The following is a 26,321-nucleotide window of genomic DNA, read 5'->3' as shown; positions in this document are numbered from 1 at the left end:
GATAAATCGATCCCCGAGAGGTCGATTTCTACCCGCCGATTCAGGCGGGTAGTATAGACCAGGCCTGAGGTTATTCCCTCCTAAGCACTGAAGAAGTGAGATAATTTTTCCCCAAAAGCAGCAGGAGGGGGGAGGAATGGGAAGATCGCTGCTGGCTGTATTGCTTTCCTGACAGCTTGTTGAAGGGGAGAAGATTGGTTAAAACAGGAGAAAGATGACCCTCTCTTCTGAGGCTTATGTTTCCTCCTCAAGATGTCTGTTGCCTCCGAGAACAGAAGGGCTGAATGGTACTGGTGAGAATATTGCTGTGGAGGCTTATATTGGCACCTCTTGATGGCTGGACTATAAACTCCTAGGGAGCGGAGAGAAGCACACAAATCTTTAAAAAAGAGTCAACACCTGGTCAGTCTTGCCTGAAAACAAAGATTGCCCATCAAAGAGTAGGACCTCAAAAGATTGTTCAATATCTGGCGCTATACCAGATTTATATAATTATGATGCCCTTTTTATTATAATTACAGAAGCTATCACCCTGGAAGGAGCATCTGTGACTGGGGCGAGGTCTTTGCAACCAACCAACCCTCTGCTATGAAAGCCCTGAACTCCTCTTTTGAGTAATCTGGCAATGTACACTGGTCTACAATTTTTGAGAAGTCGTATGCTTCAGAGATAAAATGTGCCATTTATTACGTATTTTGATGTGCTGAATTCAAATATGACAATTAAAACAACTGATTGGCTACTGTTTCTAAGATATTTAAGTTTTTACATTTTATGTCTATGTATATTGTGTAGATAGAGTTTTAATCATAAATTGTAAACCTAGGTCTTTTCATGTGTTTATGGTTGCTTTACATGATATTTCACCTGTCCTGTTTATGTAATACTTTAAAAATCAGCAAAAGGGTTATATAAATAAAAAAATTATTATGAAACAAAAGGCAAAAAACTATTATGTACATAGTTTAGTCCTATTCAGTGTCTACTCGGCGATTCTTGGCTTGTCTCTTGTATTCATTAAATGGAGCATCTCTTGTCACTGTCCAGCAATAGTCTGCAAGCATTGATGGGCTCCATTTGCCCTGACTGTGTTTCTCCATTGTTGCAATATCCTGGTGAATTCGCTTGCCATGCTCGTTGCTCACTGCTCCGCAGTTCGGTGGAAAAAAAAAATCTAGATGAGAGTGCAAAAAATGTATCTTTAGTGACATGTTGCAACCAAGGCTTTTGTATACCTTGAGGAGGTTTTCCACCAACAACCTGTAGTAGTCTGCCTTGTTGTTTCCGAGAAAATTTATTGCCATTAACTGGAAGGCTTTCCATGCCGTTTTCCCCTTGCCACGCAGTGCACGGTCAAATGCATCATCTCGAAGAAGTTCACAAATCTGAGGACCAACAAAGACACCTTCCTTTATCTTAGCTTCACTTAACCTTGGAAATTTTCCACGGGAGGTACTTGAAAGCTGCTTGTGTTTTGTCAACGGCCTTGACAAACTTCTTCATCAGACCCAGCTTGACGTGTAAGGGTGGTAACAAAATCTTCCTTGATTCAACAAGTGGTGGATGCTGAACACTTTTCCTCCCAGGCTCCAATGACTGTCGGAGTGGCCAATCTTTCTTGATGTAGTGGGAATCTCTTGCACGACTATCCCATTCGCAGAGAAAACAGCAGTACTTTGTGTATCCAGTCTGCAGACCAAGCAAGAGAGCAGCAACCTTCAAATCACCACAAAGCTGCCACTGATGTTGGTCATAGTTTATGCACCTCAAAAGTTGTTTCATGTTGTCATAGGTTTCCTTCATATGGACTGCATGACCAACTGGAATTGATGGCAAAACATTGCCATTATGCAGTAAAACAGCTTTAAGACTCAGTCTCCATTCATCTGGATCGTGAACGATGTTGAGGGTGCATCAGGAACCAGCAGTCCTTCTCCATGGGGTACTGGGCGTATAGCTGATGGAATGTTTGGATAATGCACAGTCCACTTTTTCTTCTTTGACACACCTTTCCCACCTGGAGGCACCATGCAGAAGTAACAATTGCTGCTATGATCTGTTGGCTCTCTCCAAATCATTGGCACCACAAAAGGCATAGATTTCCTTTTCCTGTTCAACCACTGGCCAAGATTTGTTGCACAAGTGTTGCAGCATATATGTGGGGCCCACCTCTTGTCCTGATCTCCAATTTTGCAGCCAAAATAAAGGTGATGGGCTTTCTTAACCATAGTGGTTATACTGCGCTTTTGTGATGCAAAAGTCACTTCACCACAAACATAGCAGAAGTTATCTGCACTGTTCACACAAGTACGAGGCATCTCTGCTCACTTTGGCTGAACAGAAATGTGTCCCTTTGCAAAATCAAACACTGACAAATAAGAGAGCACGACACTGTATGATTTCTAGAGCTGATATAGGGCAATTTGTTCAGCAGAGTGATGTAAGCTTCGTTATGATTGCATCATCCATGACTTCTAGGAATAACATGATGCAATTCATATCATGTATGACGCAATACCAGCTTCAGATTGCATCATTCATTGTTTTGCCTAAAAAGCAAGTACTGTCCAAACCCAATCAGATTTATTCATCGATCCAGTCAAAGATGTATTTTAGTCATTTCTGGTTTAAATTGAGATCCCTTCCCTTTATAACTCACTTATCCTCCGCCATTCCCAAGTCAAGGGTCAACTCTCATTAGTGGCCAATAGTATATCTTGAAAACTAGAGCCAATCAACAATTTTAAGCATCATTTTCGTTCTCAGTGACCCAGAATTAGTAAAGTTTGACTACATTTATTTCAGAAGCATTTTGGCTGTAGAGCAGTGTTATCGGAGCATTTAGACATTGCCTCCCAGTTGAAAAAGTCATATTTTGCTAATAGAGCTCATTGGTTCACTATTCGCATCTGGAGCAAGGCATTGGAATAAATCTTTCTAACGAGTCCAGTCTTTTAGGCTCTTTTTCCTTTGGAATCGACTTAAAGTTCCCTGCCGCAACTCTCATTAGTGGCCATGACAATTAGGGAGGCTACTCTTCCTGGAATTGTTGCCTGGAGGATGACCAATAACTCATGGGTATTTTCCTATACCAGTTCAGCTTGACTATCCAAAGCTATAGTCACTCTCCAAGGGTACTATTGTGGGGGAAAAAAAGTCTCTGGCTCTGGTATGCTTTGCGCAAATACACCTGAGGGAATACATGTCTGCAGCGATTTGTTCTAGTTATTGATGCTCTTTTAGAGGAAAAAAAAATCTGACATTGAAAATAAAATGCTTATGTGCAGATGTATTTATCAGAGTAAGAATGTTACCAATTTGAAAGGAACTGGAGTTAAGAATTTACATTCTAAAAATTTGTCTTTCAAATTTCATTTGGATAAGGAGTTTTTCCGATTTGGCCTAAACCATTGTCTAGAATTGTTTGGTGCTAGAAAACAAGAGTTACCTTCCTATCTAAGAGGTAGGTGATCTTTCTATGTAAAGAATTCATAAATCAATATTCAACATTTGCCAAATGTTTTGTGGTCAAAATTCAATCATAATAAAATTAAATTATTTTCATGTCACCCTGCCTTCGTACTGAAGTTACACAATACAGAGCTTTAGTTCATACGCTGAATCTGATAAAATAAATCTCATGTATTTGCCAACCATCCCCACTTAATTACCTTATACTTCTGTAGATAATCCTGAATGGCTTTATGTCCTACTACATTTTTTATATTCTCCTCATCCTCCTGAATGATATTTTCCATCAGTGAAATCCAACTCATGAGTTCAGTGATGGCATGACGAGAAGGAAGTTTGTCCATCTGAAGCTGTAAAGGCAAAGGATTTCAATTTATGACATACTGTCAAGAGAATGGATAAAAGCACTTTGCTCTGCTAATTCAGCATACTCTATCTTTCTCTGTCTTCATTATTCTGCATACTTAATAGATCATTTGGTCTGGTTTTCTGGATGTTTATAAACTATAAAGTATAAGTTATTTTTGGAAGTATATTATATTACATATATAATTGTACATATTAATATATAATGTGTCTATATAAGCAAAGAACCATATTTTAAGTAATATTTTTAAACCGTCACTGGTAGTAAACCATAAGCAGTTTTGGATTTACTTCCATTGTCACTGTCACTTTTAGGTAGGCATGTGGATGAGCCTATGAAGATTCCACTACTGAATTTTAATAACCTGTCAATTATCAGCTCTAACTACACTAATTACACACTGTACTAGATATACATGGGTCCCTGGACAATATCTTATACCCTCTTCCTTATTTGTTAATGGCTGATGAGCAAGTCTGCTGCAACGATTTCCTACTTCTGTGTCCTCCTCCTATTGCAGTTGATTTCTCAATGGATTTTGGAGACTGGATTCTTTAAAAAACAAGTCATTTTCAGCTTTTGGTGCATCATTTTTAACTTAAATTTAGTTCTTCATTTCTTTTAAAAGGACAAGAAAATTATTCTCCCTGATGGCAGCTTATATCTATCAGATTGCTTCTCTGTTTCTTAAGAAAAACAAAAGTATATAACCTGCATTAGGAGAAGTTTCAGAAAGCTACAATATGGTACTATTTTGCATGTATGACAAGCCATCTAATGCAGTGAGTGCAATTAAAACTTTTTTGCCTCTTTTCCAGTGTGTACACTATTACCAGGTCTAGCAGTATTCCTCATTATATAGCGAAAATTATACCTGCATGAACCCATAATACCTTACCAACTAATGAAAATAATAGAAGAAAACTTCTTCACTGAGACCATTATACCCTGTGCAATAGTACTGAAGTTAACAAAGGAAAAGTATTAAAGTAAAATTTCCTATTTCAAACATCCAGTTTCCCCCTATGAGGCCTGCTTTTGCTTTTTCTATACTTGTTTTTGTCTTTCCCAGAGTTGACCTCTGCCCATGCAATTTTGGCATAATTAATTAATTAATTAATTACTCTCTCTCTCTATATATATATAAATATATAAATAAAATAAAATAAAATAAAATAAAATAAAATAAAAAAAAGCAACAGCCCTTAACAAACAAACCCCTCCTAACCTGACATTTCTGACCACGGGCTACTAAAAGGCTAGACTGCAAAATGTAAAAGTGACTCCCCCCGTTTCTTGCAAATGGATATAATAAAGTTCTAATAAAATATAAAAATATATATGTTTAAAAACACTTCAGGCTTTTTGCTTCAGTTTGTAAGATAAAATGTAATACTACAGCTGCACTTAGCGTTTGTGAAAGCAAAGGACTCCTAGCACTGACTAGAGTCAGACACAGGGTGGGGAACACATTGTGTAAGCTTTGCCACAGAACTCTGCTACTGCACATTAGTAAAGACTTCTATCCCAGCCCAAGTGTAGGAGGTTGGAGGAGAATCATGCTCTCTCTTTAAGAGATTGCCAATTATGCCAAGAGATATGGTGGTTTGTGATGAAAAAGACGACGAGGAGAATACATTTTAATTTGAATTGGTCACAATTTGAAACTTAAGTGAAAGGCAATGTTATTGATCCATTGAGCCACCCAACTGCACTTTAAATACACCTTTACCTCAATATAACGCGACCTGATATAACACAAATTTGGATATAATGCGGTAAAGCAGTGCTCCGGCGCGGCAGGGCTGCACACTCCGGTGGATGAAAGCAAGTTCAATATAACGCGGTTTCACCTATAACGCGGTAAGATTTTGTGGCTCCCGAGGACAGCGTTATATCGAGGTAGAGGTGTATTTCAAATGCAAAAGCTTTTAATTCAGTGACTATATTTCTCTGAACATCAAAGGCTGTAGTAGCAGTAAACTTCTCCCCTACCTGATGCAGTTTTTCTTGTACTACTGGAATTTGTGTAAGTAACTCTATCCACTGGCTGTCGATCTGAGACAGTCCTGCACGCAATGCTGCTGTATCCACTTTCTTTAGCCGAAGGAGTTGGTTCCCAGTGCTTAAAACAGAAGATTTCTGGGATGATTTGGCATCAACCTCTTTTGAAAACTCCTGTAAAAGGATCATAATTTCACAGAGATAAATACGTGATATTAACCAACTAAAACTAACTTTATTCCTGTACTCAAATAGAAACAACATCTTTTAAAATATGTATTGGATTTGGTAGCCTCTTACATTTTAGTCTAGGTGAAAATATAAATGTTTTCAAATTTCTTTTTTTGTGTTTTAATTAAAAGTACAAAATCTTTGTACAAGAACAAAAACCATCAAGGCCTACAATCACTACATACAATAGGTGTTACAAAGTATGAAGGGCACTTTCTAGTAACTTTGCTCAGACATTCTGTATTTAACAGTGCTGTTTAACATTCAGACATTTGAGGGGGAGGGGTTAAAAAGCAAGCATTGTGTACAGCCCGGCCACACACACAGACAAGGAGAACATTTTTTCACGTGCAACATTTTGCTGATGACATATGCCTAAACCTTATGAGAGTGGGACCATTTGTTTGCAATAAGAGATGAAAAGGCGCCTAAGATTCCTAAACTGACTTACCAGAAAAGCATTCAGATGATCTCGCACCATTTCAAGTTCTTGAGGGACTGTCACTGACTGCTGAGTCCAGAACTCCAGCCGGTCCATTGCCGATTGTAACCAATGAATCAGCTCAACTGATTCACTCTGATATCTGTGGGGATGTTAATGATAAAAACACAGTCATTGCCAACCCTTGTCTCTAGTGTAGTCTCTCAACAAATGAGGTTCTACACTGGAAGCCTGATTTTACAAAGACCACCACCTTCCCCTCCTAAAATCCACAAAAACATCATACGGTCTTGAAAGTTGGTAGGAGAGAACTGGGGCCAAGCTCAAATTTGTTTTGGTTAATTGTGATGTCCTAAAATTAGAACTGTTAAAGACAGCTACAGAAATGTACTTTCCCCCCACTTTCGAGCAATCCCCACCCTCAATCTAGAAGCAAGATGACAGATGAAACCTATTTTGTCAGATTCCCCTTGCAGAGATCTGGTAACCAGGATCAATAATTAGTGAATAAAAGTCAAATTACAAAAGTTATTAATATTTTCCTGATTTGACAAACTACATAATGAGGCAAGCTTTCCCTACTCTTCACTGGGCTGATTCTACCAAATGTGAATGGCACAAAATATCTCCGTTAGATGAACAACATCTTAATGGCAGTGTCCTATATTTCCATCATGGTCTCTCTTTAAGAGATTGCCAATTATGCCAAGAGATATGGTGGTTTGTGATGAGAAAGATGATTAGCCAGCCAATTAACCCAGGGTCATTAGACACAGAGCTTGAGTACCTCCATATACAACACTGTACATACAGATCACGGAGTTAGCGCTCTCAGAAAAAGCAAAGATTAGTATAGTGACAAATCAGCCCATTTAGTATCAGAAACATGTATTGGTACCTATTAAATTATAATAAAAAATGTGTACCATAAAACAATTGGAGAGTTTTTATGCAAAGAAGAGCATCAGCCTGCACTCTATGGGGGAAGAGGTAAGATAGTTTGGGAAGTGCAACTTTAATATTAATTTCCTGGGATTTTTAAAAAATAAACTCTATGAGTTTTTGAAAACATAACTCTCCTTGATTTTAATGGCACAGGATCAGACACTTAATCCCTCAGTTTCATTAGCACTACCTTGTCCAGTGCTTTAGTATAGTCTCCAGTCTGTGCAGTTCCTTGGTCACTTTGCTGGTGTTGTTTAACCAGTGCTCTCCTAACTGGTTCAGTTGACTTTCTAGAGCTGAACAGCTGATAGAAAAAAGTAGTCTTTTCCCATCATCCAACACCTGGTAAAGCTTGGGCTGGTATTCAGTCAAGCTAGATTTCAGGCGCTGTAATGACAGAGGACAGGAAAGACAGTTGATTGGTAGCTTCTCAGTACCCCATTTTCCTTTTGCTGTTTTGTTTGGTTTATCAAACTCCCTCCCTGTTTCAAGGTCTCTCTTTTAATTCAAACTCTAGAGCTCAAAAAGACCAGGCAAGCAAACACCGGCTGGACCTCCTGTTCATCATTTACCATGACATAAAGTTGCTCTGCTGAAAATGACACTTGCAACATGGTGTGTGTGGTGTTTGCATCCCTGAAATTTCAGGGAAGCCTGCAGAAGCCAACATTACTACTGAGAGGAAAGCAGAATCAAACTCAGAGCCCAATCTTCTGACTGCTAAGCATCCTTGACTTCAATTGAAGTTAAAAGTGCTTAGAGTGTTGCAGGATTGGACCCTCAGACACCAACTGCCAAGCCTCATATCTCCTGTAGTGATTCTCCTGGCCACCAGGTCTTCTATGTGTCTCCTCCTTCCATCATCACTGTGACTTTCAGCTGTGCAGGCGCACAAAATAAAAGTCACTAACCTGTCCAGGCCCCAGAATCCTGGATCTAGCTGTTGCCTTGCCAAACGGGGTGGGGGGGGGGGGGAAGAGAAACAATGCTGCTGTGCAAAGGTTAAAGAAGAGAGCATGGGACCCCCATAGGTCATGGTGTTACAACAGGAAGCTAAGACTGTATGTTCATTCACGTGCCTGAGGTCCAACAGGGAGAGAATGGCAGAGGGCACAGAATTGTGCACATGGGTTCAGATACAGAAATTAAAGATTGATAATAGATATATGAGAGAAGGAAAGAGATTAATTTACCTGCCAACAAACAGCTAACAAAATACAGGAATTGCAAGTTTGCATAAATGTTCATACATCTGCATAAATTCAAGCATCAAATGCACATGCCTTCTCATTTAAAAATTATGCTGTAACCAAACATGACATGGGGTGTTTGATACTTATTAATGGCACCTGTAATGAGTTAATTTCCATGACTACTTCTCTTTTCTCTTCCATGCTGACAAATTCTAACAATCAGGTGCTAGAGGGCCTATCAATACTACCCTGGACATGTCAAAAGAAAACATGGAAAATTGAGCCATTTAAATCATCTGTTCTTTGAAAAGCTGGTAGTGATATCTTAAGAATTTACTCTGAAAAGTGAAGGATTAAAAAAAAAAAAAAAAAAAGAATTCCCATTTTCACTCAGTCCCTGCAAAAGCATTTATTTCTCAGGGAGCAACCTGAAAAATTCCAATGCAGCCATACAGTTTTCATAGCAAACTTCAAACTTAAATAGCATGAGATGGGAAATCTGAGAATGTGGTCATTAAAAAAAAAATTGCCCACAGGAGAGCCTGGGTATGACAGAATTTCCCCTCATGTTCACCTTACATACTATTGTAATCATTTTTGTACATGGTATGCCTTGTAAGGTATCATTTGAAAACTCATAATTTGCTGGTCAGTATTGTCCTGATAAAATGTGTGTGGCAACATTGTTTGTAGAGTTATGAGATTTCCCTACATGATGTTATTAACACATGTTCCAAACCCCACAGCTCTTCCCAAACTGAGGTTGGCAAACAGGTCTGCCCTAAATAAAGGAATGTGTGCTTTGCTTAATTTGCATTTAAGCAGTAAACAGAGTCGTCAGGCACGAAAGGAAATGAAGAAAGCTCAAAGAGGTGAGAAAAAGCCAGCAGGGAACATTCTTCCACACAGACTCTTTGTGTTCTAGTGCCCAGCTGCAACTGTTTTTCAAGAGAGGGACTGAAACTATAAAAAAGGAGGGAAACACCCCAAGAGACCCCTCTCTCTTTCCCCCGCCCATTGTATTCACTGCACCTGAAGCGACAAGGGAAGCATTTGTTGGACTCTGGGGGAGGGGTTGTGACCTACAGGGTTTGGTCAGTAAAATGGCTGAAACCATGTGGTGAGACACTTTGCCTGAACCTGATATAGTTTGTCAAGTTAGGTATTAGTAAATGTCTGAACTTTATTTTACTTGTAGCTATTTCTCAGTTTTATGCCTCATTACTTGTACTCACTTAAAATCTCTCTCTGTAGTTAATAAACTTGTTTTTCTGTTTTATTTACCCCAGTGTGTTTAAATGGAAGTATCTGAATAACTATTTGAGACAGTAAAATGGCATATTATTCCCTTTAAGGAATAATGGACTTAAATGTCGTGTATATTGTATGTATGTATGTTGGGATCATCCTGCAGTATAGCCAAGGCTGGGGAGAGCCAAAGTGTAACCCAAGTGTGGCACAGACACTTAATATGTGGCTTGCATGCTGGAAGGCTGTTTGTGAGCGGCCCAGGTGGGAGCTACTTCAGCAAGGCATTGTAAGGTACCCAAGGTTGCAGGGCAAAGGTGACACAGCTGCACATTAGGCTGGTTTGTATGCTGGTATGTCACACTGGGTAATCTGGATTATTTTACTCTAAACTATGAAAGAAGTCAGGGAAACAGAAGACAACAAAATAAATTAGTGGCTGGTCTATTAACACACACAAACGGAGCCCAGCATCAGAAAAAATAAAGAACAGGAGTACTTGTGGCAGAAAAAATAAACAAGATATTGCTCAATATTTCCTATTAACCTGTACAAAAGCCAATAGTCTGTACTGTTTGGGAAACACAATAAACTTGGCAGGTTAGGACTGGAAAAATAATGGAGCTGCAGGAAAGAATAGAAGACTGAACAGCTCATTGGTTGAGAATTTTCTGAGATGTTTTCCCATTAAAAAAATATCAATTTGTAGAAACACGCTGTTCGCAGGAAAGGGTCAGTTTTTACAAACTTCTCGACTTAAAAAATGTTGAAAAAAAAAGATTCAAAATTGCTGAAACACTCAATTCATACATTTTCTAACTGAAAAAAATGGTTTTCTAATTCAAAATGACTTTTCAATTTTTTAAGGTTTGAAGAGTTGTGAACATTTTCAAAATTTTAACTTTTTGTCCAGATTCAGAATAGGATAATTTTTGGAAATCTCAAATATTTTCCCAGGATAGGAAAGCTATTTTCCACCTAGCTGTACTCTTTGTCATCAACAGTGTTATACTCAGAATCTAGGGGGTGTAGAATTAAGAGGGACAATCACCACAACTGGGAGTAAGGAGGTAGGGCTATCAGCCATAAACTGTGTAACTGGGGGGGAGGAACATCTGGGTCATATGCAAAGTACAGTAAAATTTAGGATGGACAGTTAAGTGGGTGAAAGGAAAAGAGCATGGGCAAGTGAGAGTCTTAAATTATGCAGAATGGGAAGCTAAATCTGAATTTTTTGATTAAAGATGGGGGGGGGGGTCTTTTGACCCTGACTGGTAGCATAATTTGCATTTTTCAGAGACATTAAGAAAACATGGTTTCATTATTGAGGCTGTGGAGACTTTAGAAATACATATACAAGCATCCTCTAAGGTAGTCCAGAGCATATGGCAGTGTTCTAAGGGTTAAGAGGTAAAACACAACATCAGAATAACCACACAGTATGGGGGAAAATCTCTTGAGCAGAAAATGCAGAGGGGAAGATCAGAATATGAAAATCACCACTGTGGAAGAGCATCAAGATAGCTCCAAAGCTTTCAAACTACAAGGAAGCATCTAATGTTCCAGCTGGTGAACAGTAACGTAGTCTAGAAAGAATAATCCACAATATCCACTAAAACTCAGCAGTGACAGCATCAGAAACCTAGCTGCGACTGGCTCTTCCTCTGGGTTGGACAATCTTGCCAGTTAGAAGATGAATCAGGAAAAACAAAGATAGGGACATCTGTCAAGACAGAGAGAATAAAGCAGAAGACCTTTCCACAAAATGAGACCAAGAATGCAGGATTTAGTAGAAATCCCAGATGTAAACTACTAGCTTTTACCATGCTTAAGAGATTTATGATGAATGATCAAAAAGTACATCATGTTTGAAAATCCCATGCTGCCACTGACCTGATAAAGCGTGATCCGGTCTGTAAGCCTTTCCTCTGTCTCCTCTACCAAACCAACACTAGGAATGCTACTTTCAACAGCCTCCAGCTGTCTGGTCAGTTCCTGATAGTCCTCGTCCAGGTGTGTCCAGGTCTACAAGAATAATTTATACATGCGTATGGTGAATATTTGCTTTGACTTCTAGGTTTTTATTTCCAACTAAATTTAAAAATATTATCTACATCCTTTATGTAAATTTCTCCAAATGCATTTTTCCAGCTCTAAAGGAAATGCACAGTGTATATATTATAAAGTTACCTCTGTCATAGACACTAAGGATCAGCCTTTAGTCATGTGATCCAAATCACAGACTTGGCTTCTGCTTGGAGGATGACATTTTCTCCTCCTTGACGGGTCAAGTCCATTTAACTTTGAAAATATTACTAACAGTATAGTTTGGCTGCTGAACCTGATGCTCTCATTGCTTCACAATACATGAGAATCAAAGATCGCGCATAATTCTCCACTCCAACATAGGGGAATATGACAAGAGGGACCAAGGTTCACCAACACTGCCCTCCCTCTGCAGGTACAGGTGGGATGCACCCCTAATAGTGTATCATTACAGAGGAAGGAGAAAACAGAGAAACCCCTCACCTCTAGAACGTATTCCAGCTCAACACCCCGCTTATGAGCTTGTTTTAACACAGCGGAGGCTTGTGCCATCTGTTTCGTATGTGACTGGGTTTCCCTCAGGAGGGCAAAACTGCTTATCTTTCTAAACAGCGTTTCTGTCAGGATCATGTGAGATTCCAGACCCTGGAAATATTCCTGAAAGAATTCCAGAAAACAAAAGCTCAGAAAGTACCAGTTAAGACTTAAGTCATCATTAAAAAATTACCAAACTCAAAGGTGCTGCGACGCTATTGTGAAGGAGGCCATATAAGTATCTGGAGACATACAATGAGGGGGCTGGACTCGATGACCTTCACTCCCCACCAATCGCCACACAAAATCTCATTAACACTGGAGAAAAACAGTTAATCTTTAAACTACACATTTTGCCCTTACACCCTGTGCAACATAGCTGGTTTCAACGATGTATATCAGAGAAGAATTTGGGTCTAATAACGTAAGAAGTTTTGGTGTACAAAGCAGCCACATCTTCCTGTGTTTGTGGAAGCCAGTTGCAAACCAAAACCTTATCTACAGAAAATAGTATTAACTAGTGTATAAATCAAGCAACTTTTCTCTTTCTAAAGTTTGCAGTGTATTCCTGACAATAGCTTTAACATGTTCAACAGGTTGCTTTCAAGCAATAAGAGAATACTGAGTACAATGATGCATTCCAGAGAGATTCCCAAGTTCTCCATCTTTGCTAGGCAGCACAAAAGCATCAGACTTGTTATTCAAAGTCAGAATAAACTAGGATGAGCGAGAAAGTGGCTACCATAATATATGGAATTTACTTACTGCAAGAGTACTTGCCAAAAAAATCCAAGCTAGTCATTGATGGTGCACTCAACACCATTTAGTTAAAAAATACTGCAATGTATCCTAAACCAGCAGTAAATCACCATCAAAATCCCTGATGCCTCTCCAGGTGTGAAGGCTGGCTATGGAATGGTCAGAAGTTAGTGGAGTGCAAGACAAGAGTTTTACTTAGCCTTCAAATAAACATTTTTTTTTAAAAATGCATATGTTGTTTTTACCTTGTGTTTGTCTAGTAGCATTTGGACCTCCTCCTTGGAAGCAACAATAATTTTCTGGTCACCTGACATCTTTTCTTGGCCAGTTTCTATTAGGTCAGCCAGGTCCTGCAAAGCTCGTTCATACTGACCCTTGAGGGCCAGATTTTGGTTCAGACCACTGCGTCTGGATCCAATGATCATCATCAGTTCATCATACATGTCCTTGGGAGACACAAGCAACAACAGCATTCCTCATTTCATGCATACTTTTACTGAACACATTACTTATAAGCCAACACACTGAAAATGTACTCACTATATTCAAACAATGTTACCATAATTAGAGCTGGTCTTCACTGTGCCGCTGTAGTGCTTCAGTGAAGATGCTACTACGCCTACTGGAGAGTTAATCCACCTCTCCGAGAGGCGCTAGCTATGTTGGCGGGAGAAGCTCTCCTGCTGATATAGCGCTATCTACACAGGGTGCAGAGAAGGTCAGTATAACTATGTCGGTCAGGGGTGTGGATTTTTCACACCCTTGAGTGACAGTTATATTGATCTAGGTCTGGAGTGTAGTCCTGGCCTAAGTATCTGAGCTGGGAACCTGCAGAGGGCATAAACAGACATTGAAGACACACACAACTCACTGGCAAATTAACAGCTCAGTGTTTAAAGAGAAAAACAGGTGAGAACTGCACCGCTCTTGAGACCCTGTGTTTAAGAACGAAGTTAACTGAAGTGGCCTTGCTTAAGTAGTAGAGCAACTGGAGAAAGGACACACCCAGACACCTTAGGCTTCAGTCTCAATTATGCCAAGACCCATTTACACTGCTCTAGCACTACACTACACTACAAACCTATATCGGGATAGCTATGTCCCGATAGCTATCGGGGGGAGGGATAGCTCAGTGGTTTGAGCATTGGCCTGCTAAACCCAGGGTTGTGAGTTCAATCCTTGAGGGGGCCACTTGGGGATCTGGGGCAAAATCAGTACTTGGTCCTGCTAGTGAAGGCAGGGGGCTGGACTCGATGACCTTTCAAGGTCCCTTCCAGTTCTAGGAGATGGGATATCTCCATTAATTTATTTTTATTATTATTTATTATGTCACTGAGGAACAGTCATACCGACTGAACTCCCCATATGGACAGCACTAGGTTGATGGGAGAGTTTCTCCCGTTGCCATAGCTACTGCCTTTCAGGGAGGTGGGATTATCTACGCTGACGGGAAAAGGCATGTCTTTGCTGAATCGCTAAAGCGGTACACCGCTGTATATGAAGACAAGCCCTTACAATCAGCAGAAAAGGACCCCTAAAATTTTCCCTACATAGAGCGCCTTCCTGGCCAATGCAGAACTGGCATAAGGGCTGTAACTAAATGCTGCCTGGTGGAGAAGATGTGTGTGCACTATGGCTATTCCCTACCTTCCTAGGGCCACAAAAAGCAACCACTCCACAGCTCATCCTGTCCATCCTTACATCTTTACCACAGACAGCTAAGAACAACAGAGATGACTCAGTAAGAAAGCAACCCAAGGAAAACCTCCATGAGTTGGCAATAAGAGAAACAACTAATAAAAGCTGGCTTGTTTCTCTGGACTACTTATTTTGTAGTATTTTTAAAAATAAAATTAGTGTCCAACAATTTAAAATTACTCCTTTCTACTCCACAATTATAAGAGGAGCTAGAAAAGAAAGAGTTGCAGTCTGAAGTGCTGAGAGGCAAAATGACTACCCTAAGGCTGCAGATGGGTCTCCAGATTTAAAGGGAGAGCTAGCAGAGATGCATGCTGGGAGAGGCTCCTATAAAAGAGAAAAGTCAAAATAGATAGTTCATAGGTAACCAGGCAGGATGACTGGAGGAAAGACTGATTTCTCACCTTCCTGAAGGGTAAGGAACTGCAGGCTCTAACTAGATCTCAGTGAACATGGACATGAGCAATTAAAGTCTGTCTTTTGTGACTATATGGCTGTTTTGTTGAGCTAATAAATCTCCAGGTCCCCTCTAAAGTTTAGCTGTTTCCTTTGCGTCAGATTTACTATCACCTCATTGTAAGTGACAGTTATATTACCCTTTCGTTGTTCCCAAGCACCTTCACTGAGTTAGTCCTACTGATTTCTAGGTCTTTGTCCTCACCTCCCCACCCAAAAGGATCCTGCAAGTGAAGAGCTAATCGAGTTCTAGAATGTGCTACACCTGCATAGCTATTTTGAAGAATACTTAATATATAGTCCTGCAAGCTGCATTAGTTCATCAAGTTTTAGTTGACAAGACTGTAGAAACAGTAGAGATACACACAGGTTACAGAAAATAGATGCATATCTTTTTGAAATAATTCAATTCAGATGGAACATAATAGAGGTCACAGAGCTCTGGAAAGAACAGAGGCCAATATACAGCAAACGTGCACATGCTTAACTTTGTTCACCTGAGCAGCCAATGAGACTGCACATAAGCTGGAAGTTAAGCATGTAGGGATTTGCAGGATCGAGGTCGGTGATGCTACAAAAGTGTTAAATACGAAAACAAGGAGGATGTTATGAAGAAAATCATAAATCTCTTTTATACACAGTGAAGTGCTTTGAAACATATTTTTGTAAATTGCCCCATGTATAATAAAGATAAGGGCAGTTTACAAATATCCTCAATATCAGTAGGCAGTTATTCTAATGTACCTTTCTTTGGAAGGGAACTATACCTGGAGCTTAGATAGCTCTTGCATGGAAGGCTGGTCAATCTGTAGCTTGTCCCCACGCTTCTTTAATTTGCTGATTCCAGCATCCAATTCCTTCAGACCATCTTCTGCCTGTAGTATAGCCTGTATCAGGGAATTGCAACATTTAGCTAGAAGGACTCAGAACAATCTTTTACCTGCACTACATGATTACCATCTACTTGAACCGTTTTAGATATGAAGTATTAGTCTGTCCCCATTTTTTAAATTGTGAATTTTGTATTCATGGTGTTTCACTGAGAACCCTGGAAACTGAATAACCTGAAGAAATACAGCATGGCACTTTTATATCACATACACTGAATGTTATATTTGAATTGTTTAAAACAAAATCTGATTCTAGTTCTGTATTACTGATTAGTAATATATAATGTTTATATTAGAAACCTTCCAAACAATTAATTTACTTTGCAATGACCCTGACGTTGCACCAATGAAGAACATAAGCGTTTTGCAATTATCCTCATTATGAGTCCCAACACTGCTGTCAGGTAAGAATGTATAATTAGCCCCGTTTTGTAGATGGGAAACTGAGTGACTAAGAGTTGGATTTACAAGACTCTCAGTGATGGCCTAACTCTTCTCTCATTGAAGTCAATGAAAGTTTTACCAGTGACTTCAGTGGAAGCAGTGAGGACAATGCCTTTTGAAATCTCACCTCAGGTGTCTGCTGAAGATCATACAGAAAGTTTTTGGCAGAGCCAGAAGTAGCATGCTGATCTCCTGAGACCCAGTATAGTACCTTAACCACAAAGCCAGCCTTCTTTTTTAAGGCCCCTCTCCTGAAACCATTTATACAAGTGATTGATATTTCGATATTTCACATGCACAGACCCTTTGACCTCTAGAAACACCGAGCAAGTATAGTTTTAGGATCTAATCCTGCAAACACTTATGGATGTGAGCAGTTCTACTGACTTCAGAATTGGGCCCTAAAACTGTACTTACCCAGTGCAGGGCTTGAATCCATGACACTGAGATTAAAAGGTCTAGGTTTATCAGCTGAGCTAACATACTATTTCAGTCTGTTTCCTTGCCTACTTGCTTCCCTCCTTGTGTTTTATATATTGGGAATTAAATTCTGACTGCCTTTTTTGGGTAGGTAAGCTAGGGAGAAAGGGTACTGGGAACTACTCAACACACCATGCATGAGCCTGTCAGAATACAGACCTAAACACTCCCTGCACTGTAAGGGTGTGTGATGTCTAATGTCTAACCCCTACCCAGTTGCTGGCATCAAGCAACAGATGCTGGAGCAAGAACCAAATGAGTTTTTCAAAAGCCGCTCTTTGGAGAGCTTCGAACCATTATGTTTAGGTTTCTCCAACACAGGCAGAGTGACTGCCAGAATCAGTTTATTTATTTAGTTTCTCATATAGGTACTCATCACGGTAGTACCTGAGCAAATCACTTTGCTACTACATCTCTGCTCCCACCTATTTCCTACCACAAAAAAGCCAGAACGTGGTCATTGATGCACATTACATTCACCAGCTTGTTTTCAATACCAGGAACAAAAAAAACATGGGACAAAAGATATCTAGGTTGAGATTAATTATTCAGTGCACATTTCCTGCTAGAGCATATTTTCCTCAGGCTGAAAAACACAGAATGTGGAGGTCAGGATTTGAACACCTCAGAGCACCAAAACATGCCACTTATTTGTAATCAGTCACCAGCAAGATAAAACATACTGAAGAGATCTAGATCAAAGACTTATCCTTCTAATTTGTCTGTACTGAAATGACCACACTTTTGGATGGTCTCTGTGTGTCTATATGAATCTCCTTAGCTGTCTTGGTTTTCTGTGTGTGTATTCCATGCTCCTTCTATTTTAGAAGTTTTAATATTTTGCAGAACTCAGAAGTACATTCTTGGACATGCACACATTTTATTTTCACATACAATGTACACACTATAAACATCGTCCTCCAAAAAACACCTGGTTGTTGTCCGACAGAGACTATTTCAATCCCAAGCAGAAAATCTCTCCGCATTCACCATACTCACACTGCTCTTCTTGTTCACAATAGATATTTGATAATACCTGCATTTGTTCCATTTCAGGTCGCTCAGCTGCCTCTGCTAGTTTCTGCAGAACTATGTATTTGTGATCAGCCAATGATGTAAACAGTAGCTTTAGATCATTCTATAAGAGACAATAAAGTTCAAATGAAGTTTTAAAAGAAAAAAAAAATAGCCAATCATAACTCACAGCAATTAAACATTAGTCTCTTCCCAAACAAGAGTATATCACTTGTTGACACCATGGACTAAATTTTCAGAACATGGTATGTTACTTGTATGTATTCAGAATGGGAATTATGAACACAAATACATACAATTAGATGTTAGATGTACAAAGTGCTTTAAAACCACATGTGACACTGTCGACAACTTCAAAAAAAGGTGACATAATTATGCAAGCGTAACGGTCAGAGAAAAAAAAAAAACAACTATGTGGGCTCTTTCCATTCCAATTCGACAACATGAATTCATACTTCCCCTAAGAATGCCTTATTTAACAAAAATGAATAAATGACACCTCAAATGCTTCTAATCGCTTATTTTAGCTACCAAGTTTCTTCTTCTTTTTCTATGAAAAAAAATTTTTTGCCTGTAAACTGAGCAAATCTAACATGGAAGTCAACGGGACACAACAAACATGGAACCCAATATTGCCATTTTCAGTCATTTTTCAGAGCAGAACTACATTTTAATCTGTTTGATGTTTTTCAGAACTACCCTCAATCAATCTTCGTGCTTATTTCTCTGTTCACATATTTATCCTAGATATGCTCACAATACCGGAAAGCATCAGCAACATCACTACATTTTCAGACACCCAGCAAAGGCAGAAAATAATGGTGATTTATTTTTATTTTCATATGATGACTTCTTATACAATAGTACCTATGGTATTGCAACAATATACACTTCTGATCTCTTTTCTCTACCAGTTAGGCGTTTTACACCTAACACTTGTTGCTAGTGTTTGTTTCATTTGTGCCAGAGCAAACCATCTCTATGGGTTTTGGAGTTTAAAACAAATAAACACGACAGGTTGTGTGTTGAGGGGAGTTCCAAATATATGTAGAATAAAGATATTCATTCAAGATGAGACAACAGAGGCATATGTGACTAAAACAGATACTGTATTTGCTTCACTCTTGAACGTTATGAAAATCCTTTTAAAAAAGTCATTTGGTTTGTGATCCTGATCTAAACAGAGACAGAAGGTATTGGATATACCAATTTTACAGCAGTTGCTGGAAGTTCTAATTCCTGTAAGAAACTTACTAAAGTGACTGGCAGTGTAGGCTTTATGTGGCAGGAAAAGGGGAGAAGATAGCAGTAACCCCCCGATGCCTGAAAAAGTTTCTAGGTGAATAAAGGGTGAGGGTATTATGTACACAGAGTTTTTCACACAATAGGACACTTGAGGTAGGAGCTGCTCAAGGATAATGGGATGGTGTAAACAAAGTTGAGAAGGCAGATATCAAAACGAGGCTAATGTTTGGTATATATTTTGCTCTGTATCCGACCTTATCAACAAAGCACTATGTGATTTGTACCTTAGAAATCTGAAAGCTATAGTTACTTTTCCCCCCCTTAGGTATAGTAGTCAAAGACTGCTGTTTATTGTAATACCAAACAAGTGTGCCATGCATTATTGCATGAACATTCACTGTAGCACACGGGGAACTATATGTACAACGGTTCCGCTAACAATAATGTGAGTTGGAACTTTGGCCCAAATTTTTAAAGGGACTAGTGATTTCGTGTGCTTTTATTTTTGGATACTCAACTTGAGACGGACATCACAGTGTGCATACTCAACACTTTCTGAAAGTCAGGTTTATTTAAGGTGTTAGAAGTCAGACTCCAAAAAACGGAGGTACTTAATATCTCTAGTCATGATTGAAAATCCTGTCTTAAAACTCCACTTGTCATGTGGAAATTTTACCCATTTATTCTATTCCCTAATAAACCCCCAAAACTTTCAACAGATAAAGTGACATAGGGGAGGGTCTAGAGAAGTCCTTGGCAACCTACCTGGAAGGTGAGTATTTGCTGAAGTCTCTCTTTCATCTGATGGCACCTCTGGTTTACTACTGACTCCAGCATGGTCAGTCTCCCCAGTAGACAGTCCAAAGTGCCCTCTATAACATCCCTGTTATCACTGTTCTCGGGAAATGTTTGAGAAAACAAATTCTTGTTCTTATCCATTTCTTCTGACATCTCTTTGATATCTTTGGCAAGAGACTGGAGTTTTTATAGAAGAACAGAACAATTTTTGGAATTAGACACTAGCAAGTAGACCTACTGTATTGTTGTAACTATCACCCCTTCATTCTCAATAGACTTTAAAACCATGTTAAAAAGCCCAGGAAATATTTTCAGTAACAATAAAAGGTTGGTTTGGCATGAGTTGTTCTTGACAAATCCATGATGGTTATTGCTTATCACCCTATTATCCTCTAGAAGCTTATAAATTGATTGCTTAATAGTTTGTTTCAGTATCTTTCCAGATATTAAAGTTAGGCTGACAGGTCTATAATTTCCCAGGTCCTCCTTCTCACCCTTTTTAAACATATGTACTCTCTTTGCCTTTCTCCAACCCTCTGAGACCTCACCCATCCTCTATGAATTCTCAATGGTTCCAAGATTGCTTGGGCTCTTCCTTAAGTACCCAGGGGTAATGTCATCAGGCTCCACCAACTTGAATACATCTAACATATCTAAGGGCTTGGCTACATTTGCAAGTTGGAGTGCATTAAAGCAGCCCCAGGCACCCTAATTCACGACCCGTCCACACTGGCAAAGCACTTAGAGCGCCTGGACTCTGCAGCTGGAGCGCTCCTGGTAATCCACCGCCATGAGAAGCATAATGCTTGCTGTGCCTTGGCTGAAATGCCCCAGCATCAGTGTGAAAGCGGTGTTGCATTACTGCATTGTGATTGGCCTCCGGAAATGTCCCATAATCCCCTTATGTCAAGTGGCCACTCTTGTCATAGTTTTGAACTCCGCTGTAGGAATGCGGATATGCCCTTTCAAAGTTCTGTTTCTGAGAGCCGGCATGCTTTTCTGCTCCAGGACAAAGCAAGCCAATAGCGTGGAATGCTGCTTGCTGTGAGTGTGTGTGTGTGAGAGAGAGAGGGGCTGGGGGGAGAGGGGGTCTGCTACTGTCTGAACTTACAAGACAGCATGCTGACATGCTCTCAGCCCTCCAAAAACCCACTCTCTCTCCCCCCACATACACACAACACACTCCCTGTCACACTCCACGCCCCCTGCATTTGAAAAGCACGTAGCAGCTACTTGCATGCTGGGATAGCTACCACAATGCACTGCTCTCTGTGGCGTTGCAAGAGCTGCTAACGTGGCCACGTCAGTGCGCTTGAATCTGACAGTGTGAACACACTGCAGCCCTTTCCTAACTGCACTTTCTGAGGGCTGGTTTAACTCACAGAGTTCTACATCTGCAAGTGTAGCCATACCCTAAATGTTCTTTAACCTGTTCTTACCATCTTCTGGCTTATGTTGCCTCCCCCTTGTTGATAATATTAATTGTGTTAATCATTTCAATGAAGACTGAAAAATAATAGGCATTAAATACTTCAGCCTTTTTTGTGTCAGCCGTTATTAACTCTCCTTTCCCACTAAGTACTGAACTTACATTCTCCTTTGTCTTTCTCTTGCTCGTATGGTATTTCTAGAACATCTTCTGATTGCCTTTTATGTCCCTTGCTAGGCGCAACTCATTTTACCCCTATATGTTTGTGCTATTCTTTGTACTCATCCTTAGCAATGTGTCCTTCTTTCCACTTTTTGTATTATTGCTTTCTGATTTTAGATCATTAAAAGAGCTGCTGATACAGTCATCCTCTCTCTTCTGCATCTGGATAGATTACTGTTGTGCCTGTAATACTGTCTCTGAGGAACTGCCAGCTCTCCTGAACTCCTTTTTCCCTTAGATTTCCTTCCCATAGTATCTTACCTATCAATTCTCTACGTTTGTTGACGTCTGCTTTTGTGAAGTCCCTCATCCTTATAAGGGGAGAGTCTTAACTGGAAGGAGTTTTCCAGTTGCATTCAGTTATGCAAAACTATTATTCTAGAGTCTTACTTCTCACTAAAATACAAAGTAAAACAGAATCTGATTGGAAAACTAAAAATACTTACTTCCTGGTTATACAGGCAAGTTTCTGTCTCTTCCGGAAGCAGGGCTGTAGCAACAAACAAGCATTCTTCAACACCATCCAGCCAAGAAGAGGTGGCTGAGACGCTATCATACAGCTTCTGTTCTAAGTGCAGGCTTTCCTTCTCTGCTCCTCCAGCCTGTGTGAAAGGTGCCAAAGTGACAGGAAAGTCTGTCAGTTCATACTGTCTCCATACAGAGAAGCCTCATATACCTTACTAATGTCCACTGGTTCTCTAGTGTTCAGGGAGGCCAGCTCACTGCCAGGTGGGAACTAGAGGAGTGTTCACTCTGTATAGCAGCTCTGCATAAAATTAGATTTAAAAACAAACAATGCCACTGTACCTGAGATGAAACATCTTCAAAGGCCTGGTTCAAACCAACCAGTATAGATTCAAATGATGATTTATCTTGCGCCTGTCCTTCCCCTTTATATAAGGGTAGGCCAGACATCAGTCTGTTTGGTCTGTTGTAAAGCTGTTAGGAGAGAAGTATTCGTTAGAGTATTTCTGATGTACACTGGATCTCTCAAACGAAAATATAGATAGTACTACCAGCTGAGGAGCCCCTACACCATTAAATAAGTCACACACATACCGCTGTTATAAATTCATATTGCATGAAAGCTGCTCACACTGGAGGTTCACAGCATGTATGGACAGTTTAGCTGAGCTAGACTTAGCAATGAGATATGTATACCCAGAGATGCTGAAGTAGTAATACTGTTTATATGTTGGAAAGCTACAGTTACTACACCATTCTGGGACAGAGCACTAAGCCAATGCCTAACAAGAGAAAAAGTATAACACAATCCAATGGCTGGGAGTTGAAGCTAGACAAATTCTTCTCTACCTTGCACAGGTACTGACTCTGTGGGTGCCCCAGGGTTGGAACACCCATGGAAAAAAATAATGGGTGCTCAGCTTTTTTAAATTAATCAGGACAAATGAGATGCCAATGAGGATTGCTGACTATATTTATATTGTACCACATTTTTAAATCACAAAACCATCTACATTTGCACATAAGGCCCAATCCAGCTTCCATTAACATCCATGGGAAAGTTTTCAGTAGGTTTTATGCGAGCTGAGTCAAGCCCAGAGTGAGTCTACATAAACATGAGACTTCATCACTATTGTTCTCATTCTTCTTTCCTCATTCTCTGTTTGTTGCACACACTTGCTGCATTTCACTTTAAACTGGGCTGCAAGCTCTTTCACGCAGAGCCTGTCTCTTGCCATATGTACAGCATCTCGCACAGGAAGGCCCCAACCCTAAATGGGGCCTCTCGGCACTACTAAAATACAAATAAACTAATAATAATAATTAGTTTTAATCTCAGCCAGATCCTTGGATAGTTGACAAATGGTTCTGCTTACGTCTAAAGTGAAGGTGATCTGCGATCCACGCAAATCTTGAACCATTTATCTCTTGCAGTAAAACCTCATAAAAAGTTCATTGAGGTCAATAAACTGAATGGGACCAGGATCCCACCCAATGAGTTTAAACTCAGAGCCAAATTCTTCTCTGATTTACTCTAGATTCACCCCAGCATAACATAATTGATCTGAATTGAGCTACTACAGAATTATATTGGAATAAATGAGAGCAGGACTTGGTCCATAATTTCCTAGACGTTTTATAGGTTTTTCAGATGTATGGAAGCATGTGGTTCAAAGTATTTTGCCTGGGATTAATAATACTTCCAATTCTGGTTAATTTGTAAAATTTTACAAAAATCACGTTTTATGCTCTTTGAACTGACTACTTTTATATATATGTATTCTACGTAAGGCATTTTCTGTGCATAAACTGTACTGGGTGTGCTCAGCCACATGCTTTTCATACAAGAGCGCACGTAGACATTAAAAATAGCTACCGGCTGTGCCTCTTCCTGTTCCAAAGCATTCTGCAGCAGTCTCTGTTTGGTGCTGAACTCCTGGTGCAAGCTTTCCCATTTCATTTTCATTTGATCTTCAGCTGATGGAGTCTCACCTTCCAAGCCTAACTCCCGAGATAACACATCAGGCTTCTCACTGTGACAAAAAAATATCAATTAAGCTCAAACTATACAGGAAGTATTGTAATTAAAGGTGTTTCTTGCCCCTTTCAATTTTGATTTTTCACATTACTTCAAAATTGAATTAAGGCCTTGAAAAAAAAAGCTTTTACTTGTGCTTTCAGGCAGTAATATTTACATTTAGAACAGAAATAAATACTCAAATATAACCAGACAAGTTCAACTCTTATGAACTGTATGGAGCTGAAAACACTCATCTAAGCTAATAGAAATACACATATAACCCCCAAATTGATGAAAAATATATTACATTCAAATTTAAAATCTAAATCAGTATTTATTTCAAAGAACGAGAAGCTGTTGTTATTTAAATTACTAGTTATTAATTTGGATCAACTCTCTCTCTCTCTGTGTGTATGTGAGAGAGAGTTGTTTCCCCCACATGTATCCTGCACTACTTCTCCTCATGTCAGACATCTTACCTGAACCTTGGTGAATAAAAGGTTAAGTTCAACTTTCCCCCTTCTTTTATAACCAAGTTCAAGGGTAAGGCTGTGAATGTGGCTATTTGGAAAACAACTGTTCCACAACTATTACAGGACTGGGTTGAATCCCAAACTTGGGAGATTTTCAATTTACTTTAAATTATTATACTTCCTTGTTGTAAACACTAACCCACGAGGAAGACAAACTGCTGAGAGTAACTGGCCTTCTTCCCAAGTTGAATCATTTCACACACACTGGTTTTGATGTAAAAATCCCTAATATTGAGCATCAAAGCTTTTGCTCCACAATCCTATGAGCCACCTTTATGCCTCCCAGATACTGGCATATTGCAGGAGCCAGGGTTATTTAAGCAGCTCTGAGAGCTGTTCTAATTTATGGCATCCTACCTGCCCCACCCCCCGGGCTGTTAATGGTCAGCTTTGCAGCAAATGGAAATCCAGGACTCTCCACCTTCCCCAGCCCCACTCCTGCATGCTCCCAAGCCAAGGCTTGCAGGAATCCTCAAGCAGGCTGTATCGGTCTTCTTCAGTTATTGCCAGGAAGAATTCTCCCCCAGCCTGAACCAAGGACTGGCATAAATGGTCCAGAGTGAGGGTGAGAAGCTCACCCTAAGGCTCAAAATTCAAGAAACACTCCAGGAGCCAAAGATAAAAGTCTTAATTAACTTAATGCAGAGAAAATAAATTATAGACACTTCAACTGTTAATAAGATTATGCTTTCAGATCACAATGGTCTAGGATAGTATTATTAGGAGCCCCAGGCATGGACTAGGGCCCCATTGTGCTAGGCTCTGTACAAACACAGACAGAACAAAAATTAGAGAACACGATGTGGAAGAAACAGACAGAAGCAAGGAAGCCAAAGTATGAAGGCTTAGGGATCCCTGCTGAAAAAGAATATATCAAAGCTCACCTAGCTTGACGGCCATCTGGAGCAGAGTGTTGGGTTAGGATTTCTTCTCCACGGCTTGCTACTAAACGAAGCAGGTTCTTCTGCTCTGCCAGCTCTTGTTCCAGCTCCTAACAGAGAACAAAGACAGCTATGTTAATAGGTTGTTTTTTTTTCTGGTTGTAAATTCATGCGTATACTATGCATGTTTTTACCTCTCTTAACCATCAGAATTGAACAGCCATCCAAATAAATGCTCAGGAGATGTGTATAGATGCCCACAGCCTTCCCAGAACGATACTGATGTCCATAGCCTTCCTCTCATTGTTATTAAGGTGAGTAATCTCAAAAAACCAATATGCTACTTATGACTCAGTCATGCCAAACTATGACACCACAAGGGTGTGTGTATCTATTGTCCCCATCAAGACAGCAGTGGAGCACTTCAGAACCCTAATGAATGTATGCTTACAACACCTCTGTGAAGTAAGGCAAGTATTATCCTC

At 39.7% G+C, this 26,321-nt stretch overlaps 1 protein-coding gene across 2 annotated transcripts in view; it reads right to left on the bottom strand.

Moving 5' to 3' along the window:
• The window catches only part of SYNE1 (spectrin repeat containing nuclear envelope protein 1), a 475,430-nt gene that overhangs the window by 99,263 nt on the left and 349,846 nt on the right, over nucleotides 1-26,321 (bottom strand). For both annotated transcript variants that reach the window (XM_034765383.1, XM_034765382.1), the window contains exons 99-112: nucleotides 25,840-25,946; nucleotides 24,279-24,435; nucleotides 22,745-22,876; nucleotides 22,384-22,539; nucleotides 20,254-20,463; nucleotides 18,245-18,346; nucleotides 16,162-16,281; nucleotides 13,486-13,686; nucleotides 12,431-12,604; nucleotides 11,795-11,926; nucleotides 7,651-7,847; nucleotides 6,525-6,657; nucleotides 5,834-6,016; nucleotides 3,672-3,821 (exon numbers count right to left, since the gene is read on the bottom strand). In XM_034765383.1, the coding sequence (XP_034621274.1) occupies nucleotides 3,672-3,821; nucleotides 5,834-6,016; nucleotides 6,525-6,657; nucleotides 7,651-7,847; nucleotides 11,795-11,926; nucleotides 12,431-12,604; nucleotides 13,486-13,686; nucleotides 16,162-16,281; nucleotides 18,245-18,346; nucleotides 20,254-20,463; nucleotides 22,384-22,539; nucleotides 22,745-22,876; nucleotides 24,279-24,435; nucleotides 25,840-25,946 (2,154 nt within the window). The remainder of the gene's footprint in view (nucleotides 1-3,671; nucleotides 3,822-5,833; nucleotides 6,017-6,524; nucleotides 6,658-7,650; nucleotides 7,848-11,794; nucleotides 11,927-12,430; nucleotides 12,605-13,485; nucleotides 13,687-16,161; nucleotides 16,282-18,244; nucleotides 18,347-20,253; nucleotides 20,464-22,383; nucleotides 22,540-22,744; nucleotides 22,877-24,278; nucleotides 24,436-25,839; nucleotides 25,947-26,321) is intronic.

The sequence above is a fragment of the Trachemys scripta genome, chromosome 3 (genome assembly GCF_013100865.1).
Source record: "Trachemys scripta elegans isolate TJP31775 chromosome 3, CAS_Tse_1.0, whole genome shotgun sequence".
NCBI lineage: Eukaryota > Metazoa > Chordata > Testudines > Emydidae > Trachemys > Trachemys scripta.
Note: the sequence above shows the minus strand (reverse complement) of the source record. Positions and strands in the feature narration are given on the sequence as shown.